We start from the raw sequence: 12164 nt of genomic DNA, 5'->3' as shown, positions 1-12164 counted from the left end.
ATTTCGTTACTCCCGCCGACGCAGCCCCAAACAGTTTCTTTCGAAACTATCAGCCTTTAGTCCTTAAAATATCTTAGTCACAGAAAAAAGCTCCTATTTTCTAAGAAACTGCATCACATCAGTTAGGATTTTAGTGAAGGTAACTGTACACCGTTAATCATCTTTCTTACACGGTCTCTCTCTAGGGTAATACCCTCAATCAAAAATATACCCTGAGGATATAAGAAATAATTAAATAGATAAATAAAACGACGGTAAATAAACAAAGTGAATAAAACTGACGAGCCACACACCGGAAACGTGTGTTGAGGCAAAGGTGCGATAGGTCATGAACAACAGGAGAAGAGATTGCTCTCATTCCGTCACGCAAGTAATGATCTTTGCCGTGTTTATATTACACCGATTTCTGAAGAATAAGAAATAACTATTTGAGCTATACTTGTCTGTCTCAGACGTTATCATTTATTTCGTTAATCTATTCATTTATTTGGTGACTATCCAATTATTTTTTTTTCAGCACGTGTTTGGACGAGACCTAGTCACGTTTCACGCAATCTTCGTGACGTTTACAACCATATATGGTTACGGCAGAATTTTATTGGTATTGGTCGTAGTCAAATGTTTGCGATCTCTGTAGCGAAATACAATAAAATATTGCCCAAGACGAAGGATTGATCTGGAGGTCTTCCAAAACTAAGGATGCGTTTGGACTTAGAAAAGAACAGCAAGTGATTAATTCGCCAGCAATATTGTTTTTCTGCTATGGCTGCGAATCTTCCTTATGAAATAAGCAAGTTCCAAGAGCACTCGAGGCTACTAAAGCAGATAAAGCGAGACACTAACCGATACTTTCAGGAAATTCAAGACTCGGGGCAATTCAGTCAAGACGTCTTGTCTGCATATCTTCCAGAAAGCGATTATCAGTCCTTAGCAGTTTGCGAGAAACCTCCTACTATTATCGTGATAGGACAGACTTGCTTCGCAAAAGTCTGTGTGATCAACGAGCTGCTTGGGGAACCCGTTCTACCCGTGGTTGGAGAGTTAGACAGTCGCACATCATGGCGAATGATTCGATTGAAGTACGGGAACATTTCCAACGTCAGCCTAGTTTTACCGGATAGTTTTGAATTAGCGGCGAACCTTAACGCCTATGAAGGCTCGTGGGAATGTGTTCCGAGAGCTGATCTCGAATTGACTGAAGTACAAAGGGACGATCCAGCATTGGCCACTGCTGTAGCTGAGGTTTCGTTAACACATCCCCTGCTGAAAGCCGGAGCAGAGTTAGTGTGCTCCCCCAGCAATCACGAGGGCGACATTGACAACATATTCCGTGCCTGTTGCGAGGACGTGCTTCCAATTGTTCTTTACGCGATAGAATTTGATATTTTGACCGAGAAGGTAGGTTATAATTTCATTGCTGTAAACATGCCCGTAATTATCATATTTAGTTCACGCATGCGAAGACATGATCTGAAAGAGCTGTTTACAATAATATTCCAACCTCTCTCGCTCTTTCAGTGGAGGATGTTGTTAATAAAACATTTGTTGGGACAGACAAAGCTCAAGATGCGTTTTTTTTATTTGTATTTTTTCATCTGAAACAGTCGAAAAAGGCAATCTATGGGGTTGTAATTAATGAAGACCATTACAGCATGAGTTACATGTATTTGGTAACTCTTATGTCTTTCATTATCACCATTCATAACAATTAGTTCTGATCGGTAGAAAGTGACCACACAATGTCAACTGCTGTGAATGAAAACTTCCACGCGAAAAACTGGCTTTTGAGATAAGAACTGGTGTGTACACTGTGCTTTGCGCTTTAGAACGAATTGCGTGTATATTGTTGAGGCGATACCGTGCGAAGTTTTGTTTTGTTTCTTTGGAATGTGCGGTGGAAATAACGTTACTTCATTTAATTGTGATAATTTTTTACTATGGGAAATTTCTGTTTCATGTGCTTCTACAGCGAATTTGTTGTGTCTGGTAAAGGGAAATTATTAAGATATCCTTTAAAATACTACCATCTTTCTTATCCTACTTTTCCAGCTAATGTATTGTTTGTTGTAAAAACTGATATTTCCTCAACTCCTAAGGAAGTGAAATATTGTGCAATAAATCGGTTATTTTTCAAATTTAGACTTTGTCCTCTTGTAAGGGACTCCAGATATGCCAAACATGGAAGTTATGAATTTCCTAATTAATACCTAAATGATTTGCTAATTGAAAGTAACTTGATTGCAAGGCAGATTGTATATAATATGCAAAAAATTTACTTTTTAGTGCAATGAATGATTTTTTTTTTTATTTAAAGTCTTTTTGTATCTTTTGTATCTCTTTTCAAAAAAATAATTCACATATATGGCACATGTTCATGTTTTTTGAAATACAGTTGAACTTGTATTATGGGGCACCATGTTAAGCCATCCCCTTGTATAAAGTGGTTGCTCTGTAAGGTCCCAAATTCATTCCCAGGAATAACAGTACTGTAATTTTCACTGCTATTAAAGGGGAACTGAAGCTTAAAATTGGTATATTGTTTGCATTCATTTCTAGTTAGCTTTAGAGGAGTAAGATAAAGTGCCGAATTTCATATTCATTCACTTCTTGTTTTTTATGAGAAAATTCGATTTGAAGTTGCCTTTTTCCCACTTTTGGGGCTGTAAGACCGTCGGCTCAAAATAAGTCAGCAGCGGTCGTTTATGGCATCAGTGGTGAGGAACCAACTTAGGAAAAACAACTGTTACTATTTCATTTTCGTAGTTAATCCCCATTACAAGCCACGTAACTTCAATTACTCCAAAACCAAACCAAAGTTGTGTAGGAAGAGTACGGGTTTATTGTCTTTCTTCCCCACCAGTGACATAAGAGCAAGGTAAAATGACCGCTGACATCGCTTTTCTGAGCGGCCGTACTACGAGGCCAAAATACCACTTTAAACTATTTTTTTTGAGGCGAAGTTGGGCCCAAAGACTGAAAAAAACCCTGGAACATTGCTATTTGAACTATAAGCTGGAATTTAAAAATGGTTCATTTTTAGGCTTCAGTTCCCCTTTAAGCAGTTACCTCTATTGAGCAGTTGTGGTCACCCCTTTTCTAAGTCCCAACAGCCTCATTGAATAGTAAAACTGTTTTCTACTAGGAGTGAATGGTCAAGGTGGAACCACTCAGTTGAAACTAAGAATAATTGATCAAATAATTTCCTATCCATATATCTCTTCCATAATCAACGTAAATAGTATTTTTTTTAGGGAGTTTCTGTATATCAAGTGGTCAATTATGGGATAAAGTGGCATTTTGTTTTGTCTTTTATAATACCCTTTATCTGTGGAACCTGTAGTGAGTGATCAACCTTTATTAAGCTGTCACCCCCATCATTCCCCATAGGCCATTGCAGAAACGTGAGAGGACTGGGAATGAGGGTGGTTGTTTTCCATTTGTTTGAAAAACTAAGATATTCAAATGAAAGATCAACTAAATTGGAGAGTCTTAAGCAAGAATAGAAGTATTCAGAGGAGGAGAATGGCAAAATGACAGCTTTTTAAATATCACCTAAAATAGAGAGTTTGTATGCATTGGGTAGACAGGGCAAAATTTTTTAAGGGTTTGTATGGAATTTTTGTAACTTTTGCAGGGCTCCGCTATAGACACTTTTCCACTGAAAACTCTCAAACTTGGCTGGGTAGCTTTTCATTCAGTAACATTTCAGTTGAAATGTTCAGATTTTCAATGTAATCAATATGAGAAACTTGTCCTAGTCCTCTCACATTTCTGCAATGGCCTATGGGTGACTGCTAAGTACAAGTTTGGACTTATAATGAATATTGCAAATAGTTAGAGAATTGCAAACAAGAAGCCATGGAAGTTAATGTGATTGAGGTGTGAAAATCAAAGACGTTCAATTACAGGTATCTAAGGATGAAAAGTTGTGTTTTGCTATGCATATGACCATTGTATCAGTTCAATTCACTAAATTTGGCCTCTGCTTTTGCAGTTATTTATTCCCTAGCTCTGTTCCTACTTCCCTTTCACCCTTAAGTAAGCAATTCTATGTAATTTTATCTGTCAAGCAATTTTTCAGTTTTAATGATACACAAGGTTGAATTTATGTTGTGGTTTCCTTTTTTACTTCAAGGATAAGACAGAACTCCGGCAAGTGAAGGCAATGGCACCAGATATGGCTGTGTTCTTTGTAAAATGCAGTAGGAATGCTCCTGCTGAGCTGACAGATTCCATGACAGAGTCAGGCCGCAATTATGCTATTGAGGCAATGGAGCAGAAACTGGCAGATGGCAGCCAAGAGCCTGATATCAAAACTGAATCAATTCGGTCAAGGAAGACAAAGATTTTTGAGCAGCTTTGTGAATTAGGGTACTTGTCGTTGGAGAATGAAGAGACCAAACTGCAGGAAAATGAGCAATCAACAAACAATTCAATATTAACAGCCATTCGACCAAAATCAAATCTCATTGAAGACTTCAAACTCTTCCCTTGCTTTCTGCTGTTTGTCCGGCAAGTTCTTAAATACAATGTTGTTTCAGCAGCAACGGTGCTAAATGAAGCTCATGTAAGAGTGCTTGGCATGTTCATCACTACAGCCTTTGACATGGCACGAGATATGGTGGTCACACCACGCAGACTAGACTATGCCAGAGAAAAGGAGGAGGATCTGTTTACAGCTCTGATGGAAAGTGCAAGCCGCAAGCAAGAGGAAATCAAAGACCTCATACACAACACTATTACCTCACTATCACCAGAAATCTTGGCTGAAGTTGAGAATCTGAAAGTTGAAGGGGTAAAAGTGCTGCCAAGTGGTGAACTTTCAAACCCTAAGGATTTGCAGTACTGTGTTACTGTCATTCAAGAGCTGGTCCTAGCAAGAATCAACAACTCTGTGGCAGAAGGATTGATTAGTTCAGTCAAATACCTCCAAGAAAATTTTGTCGGAACTCTGAAGCGGTGCATTGAGTGCTTGGAGAAGATAGACAGGGAAGGGGTATATGAAAATGGAGAATCTGCAACATCATCACTGAGACATGTAGGTTCATTGCACACTGTTAATGTATAAATTTGTTACAAAGTTTCTGCCTAATGGGAGGGCTAATTCTGCCTTTTCGCTGCTTATCTGAATTTTCCTGTGCATAAGGTACATTTAAATTTAACTCCAGAGAAACAAAGACATAATTTCTTCTTACAGCATCTATGTAGTACCAAGCAGACAAATGGCAAGAGTAGAGAAAAGCATCAATCTGGAGATTGTTAGTTGATCCAATACCAAATTCACAGAATGAACATGACAAGAACTGTATGGCAGTTATAAAGGAAAGTTACTAATGAGATCTTTGGAGTGACTGGGTTAAAATAATTTGGTTAATTATTCTACTAATGTAGTGATTCTTGTCACTTGCTTGCTGCACAATATACAGTGTATTGGCAGAAGTTACCCATCAAACACTTTCAGTGATAAACGTTATTAACCAACATGTTCCATTTAATTATGAATTACAGTATCTGCCAAAGGGATTGCAACATGGTATGCTGGTGCTGTGCACATAGTATGCAACATGATTGCTTATCTTGCATGTTTTAATGCACTGACCATGCAGATGCATCTTATTAATCCTCAGTCAACTTCAACTTATTTAATCCTAATTCCTGTGAGTGACAAAGACAGAATTTCTGCTAACATTATCGATACAGACAAGTTGATCAAGCAGATAAGTGTTGGGAATAACAAAAAATATCAATTAGGGGATTATTAGTTTGATGTAATACCAAATTCTCCAAACTAATGTCATTATAATTGTATGGGAGAGGTTAAGGACAATTACTTGTGAGATCTTGGGGATTAACCCCCTCCAAATGTGGTGTTGAGGTTGCCACGTCTGAGAAGGATGATAGCTGTGTGCTTTAAGAATGCAGCCATTCTGAGGTTATACACTTTTCTCTTTTTGCCGACAGGTTCTAAACTCTGCATACCAAATTGAAGTTACAGTGAGAGCAAGTTCCTCTCTAGCCCGGCTTTTGTGGGAAAAGATGAAACAAGCACTTCAAACTTTCCCTGGTCAAGCTCCACCAAAGGTAGATGGTGTCTGGAAGAGGAAAATTGCACAAGACATGCTCACGAGCTTGAGTGAAACACGACTGGCTAGACACATTTGCTCACAATTTAGGTTGCGACTCCAGAGATCTCATGAGGCATTTGCAACATCCTTGAGAATACTTGAAGCGCATCACAGTGGGAGACTAGAGAAAACGGAGGAGAGACGTTTGCGTCTGCGTAAATGCCATGCTCCCAAGATTGCCAGACTGGCTCTGGAAAGCACCTCACTGAGAGATGTGGTGGTGTATGGAATGCCTCAGATGGGTCGAGAAGTTGGGAGGGGACAGTATGGTGTTGTGTATGCATGTGAACGTTATGCTGGTCGTTCGCCATGTGCTATCAAATCTGTTGTCCCTCCTGATGATAAACATTGGAATGACTTGGCTTTGGAATTTTTCTACACAAGGTAAATGTACAGTACAGAATTAACAAGCTTTTAAGTGTTTTTGACAACAAGCTCTTGGGAAGAGTAACAGCTTACACCATGTACATGTCTTTGTATTGCCTTCCTACACTTATTTAACAAATGGTAACCTTCTGTAAATGCCTAATTTGAAAATCTACGGGTTCTCCTCTGTATTTTTAGCCCTTAACTTTCTAAGAACCAGTAGTCGGTCAACTCCTTGCACCCTAACATCAGTATGCATGTTCTCTGTACTGTACTGTTCTCTGTACATTGTCTATGGTGCAGACGAGGAGAGTTTGTTCAACAGTCTTGAGCTGTTTTAGTTGTTGATCATTTCGTGTATTCTTGTGACCTTGAGGTTTTACTCATAGGTGATGTTATAAGGAGAAATTAGATGTTGGTCACTTGTAGGGTTCAAAGGGTGTCTATCAGCTGTGTATCCTTCTGCTCAACGAGGATCTTAATTTGACAGTTTTGAATTTGACCCTCACTCTGGTTTTTTTTAATCGTCTTATAGTTATTTTGTTTATTTTCGTTTTTGTGGGCATTTCTTCAGTTGTTATTTTATTATTATTCTTTTTTCAATTAGATCCATTCCAAAACACAACCGCATTGTGTCCATCATAGGGTCAGTCATTGATTACAGTTATGGAGGAGGCAGTTCCCCCGCTGTTTTGTTGGTCATGGACAGGCTTCAGCGAGATCTCTATCAAGGCATCAAGACTGGACTCAACTACAAAAACAGGCTGCTTGTAGCTCTTGATGTGGTGGAAGGCATCCGTTTTCTCCATAGTCAGGGATTGGTGCATAGAGATATCAAGCTTAAGAATGTGTTGGTAGGTAGATTAAACCATGACTAAACAGTTCAATGGACCCCATCGGTCTTTAACGTAAATCACCCATGCTTGAAATTCAACTTCATACCCGCTAAATCGTGGTACTTTTGGCTACTCCACGGGTTTCGAGCCAGTTGGGGTGCCATTTTTGTACTTTTGAATTTGGGGTAATAGTGCCATCATCACGTCAGAATTTATTGTGCGGTCAAGTTTGATTCCCGTAACTTGCAGGATCATTAATGCGCGAGGTGGTCCATCTTGCCGGGGCTTTTGGAGGTTTGAGTAGCATGAAGCCAACAAGGGTATTTTTTGCTCCCTATCACCTCTCATGGGCGGGGTGCTAATTCATTGAACGGATGACTCGTTGCTTCACGGGCTCCATGCCGCCCATTTTTACTTCTGTGTGGGATGAGGCAATCTAGTGTCTTAGAGAAGAAGCAGGAAAACACTTGAGTCCGACAATAGACGGCTTGTTGCCGATGGTACTTGTACGTGTAGTCTCTTTTGTCCGTAGATTATCTTATCAGAAAAACTAGGTTGCATTTTTTCGATCGAAATTCCGTAACTAGGTTTTACTCTTCACTTATTTTTCCTATTCTTGCTTGCAGTTAGACTCTAAGAACCGTGGCAAAATAACAGACCTTGGGTTCTGCAAACCAGAGGCAATGATGTCTGGATCCATCGTAGGTACACCAATTCACATGGCGCCAGAACTGTTTTCTGGTCGCTATGACAACAGCGTCGACGTGTACGCCTTTGGCGTCCTTTTCTGGTATATCTGCGCAGGGACAGTGCGCCTTCCCTTGGCATTCGAGCAGTGCGCTAGCAAAGATCACCTGTGGTCAGCTGTTCGGCGTGGCGTCCGACCTGAGCGGTTAGCGAATTTTGAAGACGAATGTTGGGCATTGATGGAGGCATGCTGGAACGGAGACCCTAGGGGACGACCGTTTCTCGGGAACATTCAACCAAAGCTTATTGATATCATCAAACGGGGGGACAGCCGGCGTAGTGGCACAACGAAGCATCATCGAAAAGAAAGTCGACCTTTCAAAGAGCTAGAGGTACTTCTCTAACCTGCAAGACTCCAGAGAAAACTTATTATAAGATCGTTTGGTTATTGTTTATTGGAGCAATTTAGTTAGGGTGTTTCCCATGCAAAGCGCCTCTTTTGCCAGTGTAACAAGCGCTTAGTTGAAAAGAATTTTTCATTCCACGCATTCTTTTTACCGTGGGTATTTTTGGCGCAACATTGTGTCGGCACGGTGTTAGACGAATCGCACGAGTGTTATGCTGTTTTGAAAATTAGGAAGATACAAACTTGTTGACCCCTTTCAACCAACGAAAACCACAACACTAGCCTGCACATTTTAGATAATAATGTCAAAGTGACTTGTTTTCAGAGCATCTCTTAATTGAGTATGTTCTTTAAAAAATGCATTTGGTTTCACTTTACTCCGCTCAGTGATGGGTTGACCCGAAAGACTGAGGCCACCGTGGGAGTCCTTGATATCACTTGTTAAAGCTTAAACCAATCGATGCATTCCCGCGTTTAGATCGTATGCATGTTTTTTCTTTCTTTTTTTTCTAGGTTGCTTTCGTTGCGTGCTCTTTTTGTAGATTGTTTTTGTGTGGCCCTTGTGAGTACTTAGTTAGTGTAAAACATTCGATCCGAAATTCAGCGTTCTTATCGTCGTTGTACGTGCGCGAAAAAGCCAAAAAAAAAAAAAAAAAAAGGAAGAAAGAAAGAAAAATATTACTGCTATCCCTTTCCCTCCCATGAGTAACTAAAGAAGAATTTCTCTGTACAATATCAGTCCCTATCTAAAGCAGATGGGCAATGAGAAGAAATGCAAATATCAGTGAAGGAATATTCTCTGATGTAACACCCAATGCGCATGCACTCAAATGGCGTACGGTGTAGAAGATTGATATGTAGACCATCTTGGGAGAGAAAGGGTGATACATAGTCTTTTGAATACCGTGGGTAGAAAAAAAGACGAAACACATCACTGAGCCATAGAGGACAGGTACATCGAGATGGGAGCCGCCCATCCTCCCATCTTCGTCTGTAGTTTTTTAATTTTTTTGTTTTTGTTTTTTTTGTTTTCAGCAAGACTGACTTGAACCTAGTCGAATGATTTATCATTAGTGGGAAAGTCTATGTATATAGTCCCAGGAAACAATTACCTATTAGAAGTCCATATATTTTAATGCTTCGAAGAATTTTCAGTGTTCATTTCTCTCAACTGGGACGTGGTCAATGAATTACTAAGTGATCGGGTGCGAAATAGGCAAAAAGGAAACTTAAAATACCCATAGATAGAGGAATAATGATAGAAATCGAACAAAAGGAACACGAAAAAGTGATAACAATTTAAGACGTGAGACAAAAAAAAAGAAAAGGTTTCTTCATCGTTCTTGCTTAAATATCATTCAAACGAAAGACAAGGATTACTCTCACGATTACTTTCTGTTATCGTTGCTCTTGAGAAACTCTCAATTCTTTTCTTGCGTGTGATGTGTTAGTCATTAGTACGGGAAATCCGTGCATTTAGAGGCATTGGTAAGTGGTAATGGCTGGTCAGTTTACAAAAGCAACAAAATTCCAAATAAAAAAAGAAAAAAAGAAGAAGCAAAACATGAGCTAGAGTGGCTTACTTCTCTCTCCTGACATTATCATCTATCATTCTTAACTCAAATGTAGAGGTCATCAGAATAATGAAAATGATCAACAAGTGAGGAAGTTTCGGATTGCCATACATTATTCTTGTCACAGAAAATGTTAGGAGAATATTGCGGAGGATATGAACGCCAAGATGAAGGTGTAAGGGGTGTAGACGAAGTAAATGAGGGTTTAAAAACCTTCATTTACTTCGTCAAAGTGGTGCTTGTGTAACCCTGAAAATAAAAAAAAAACAAAAGCAAAAAAACACGAGTAAATTGAACTTGTAACTTGTTATTGCGGTTTCGTAAGGGATTAGTTATTACGATTTGTAAATAATATTGACAATTAAATTATTTTTGGCTAGTTGTTTATTGTCTTGGTATGATTTTCCCTTCGCGAAGGAAGTGCTTGGGACTAAAGCTGATCAAGACGATTCAGTGAGAAGCTATCGCTGCAGTAATGTGGCTGATGTTTTGATGATTAAGAAGGGAAATGCGCGCGATTAAAGGTGAATAACCAGAAGAACAACCAAACGGAAAACAGCAACAAAAATGAATGATAATAATAATCAGAATAAAAACAACTACAACCAAAAACCAACAACAACAAAAAACAGAAAAAAAAAATAGGAACTGTCTTCTATCAGGATAGAAACTGAACTTCTTGAAAAGGTCTCTTCTAGTCATTTGTCCATAAAATCGTAAACTTAATGTGCGTCCCACAATTTTTTTGACCCAGTCGAAATTAGTGATTTTTTTCGCGGAATTTGCTCTCCGCACACGCTGGTTCAACAAACGAGGACTGTATGCTTTCTTTTGATTTGCCTTTATTCTTCAGCTCACAACATTCACGTTCCACTCTACGATCTAACTGACTTAGGATTACAAGTGCCACTTTCATTGGCTACAGATGTCCACACCCAGATACGTAGGTCCGGTGTGGTCATATAGGGCTAAGTTGTTATTAATTTCCTATTTTGTTGATCCCGCTAAGTCCTGTTGCATGTGTCTGTTATTTAATCTTAACACGTCGTTTTACTAGCAGTTATCTAGTTAATTACATCATCGTTTTGTTTGTCGATCGTTTTACGCATTCTCTGTGACAATATTTCCTGTTGCATTCGACCGGTCTCTATTAGCGGTAAAGAAACAATAGCTCACTTAGTGAGCCACTAATCATGCGAAATATAACAAAACAAGCGAAATCCTAAGAATTGGTGTAAACGTTCCAGAACAATTTTCAACAGAAAGAACTGGTTTATGGGAACCTCCTGGGGTTTATTTCCTCTTAATGGATTGCGGCTTCTGCCCCATTTACAATGCCATTTCCAGTCATTTACATAGAGGTAGCTGGTAATTGAACGTTCTGAGGTTCTAGAGCGAGAGAGAATCAAGCTGAGAAATTCTGATTAGGACGGGCTTCACATTAATTCACTTTAATGTCATACGCGCTAGCTGGTGAATCGTTTCGATAGGTTATCGTTGCATCCTTCGTTGAGTTATCGGGTAAATCTGTGTAACTGGACATTGCTGTTGGTGTCGATGATGAAGATAACCATCGGTTCGGACATGTGCCTCAGGAATTGTCAAACTAATGGTAACTCAGGATCCTTATGATTAAGGTACAGCTAGTTTAAGGACCATAGACCACTTTCATAAATGGCTGCCGAATTAATATTCTTTTGTTTAAATTTAAATTAGCCCATCTGGCCTCGTTCTCCAGTACAAAATTCAAAAGAAACGTTATCTCAAGCGAGGCCAGAAGGGCTAATTTAAATCTAAACAAAAGAATATTTATGAAAGTGGTATGTGACGAGACTTGAAGGAAAACGTTTTTTCAGGTCCTTTGCTACTGACGCTAGGGTCTCGCCTTCCTAGTTATACATGTATTCATTTCCCTTGAACTCTTCTGTTCTCCAGTCCGAGTATCCGGTCCAAAGATTAATATACTTCAGACAACGCCGTTGACTTATTCGTGTCCAAGCCTTTCAAAAACAACAGTTGGCTTGGTTACTTGATACGGGATAGGTTGCTGCATCTTACCTGGCCGAAAGCAAGCGTAGGTTTATTAACTACATCGGAGGAGCATTGAATTGCTGTAAGTACCTCTTTAAGCTTATTTACTAGGACTAGAGTTTTTCGGTTTTGCCAAAGC

The 12164-nt window shown here is 39.3% G+C and overlaps 1 protein-coding gene across 1 annotated transcript; it reads left to right on the top strand.

Annotated features, from left to right (window-relative positions):
* Positions 1-638: 638 nt before the first annotated feature.
* On the top strand, positions 639-10373 carry LOC111327341 (dual serine/threonine and tyrosine protein kinase). The gene is made up of 5 exons (XM_022931498.2): positions 639-1398; positions 4136-5038; positions 5962-6509; positions 7099-7345; positions 7954-10373. Exons 1-5 carry the CDS (start codon positions 763-765, stop codon positions 8416-8418), a joined length of 2799 nt encoding a protein of 932 aa, XP_022787233.2. The 5' UTR covers positions 639-762; the 3' UTR covers positions 8419-10373.
* The last annotated feature ends 1791 nt before the right edge of the window (positions 10374-12164 follow it).

Source organism: Stylophora pistillata, chromosome 9 (assembly GCF_964205215.1).
Source record: "Stylophora pistillata chromosome 9, jaStyPist1.2, whole genome shotgun sequence".
NCBI classification, from domain to species: Eukaryota; Metazoa; Cnidaria; class Anthozoa; order Scleractinia; family Pocilloporidae; genus Stylophora; species Stylophora pistillata.
This window is presented reverse-complemented; position numbering and strand designations above follow the sequence as displayed.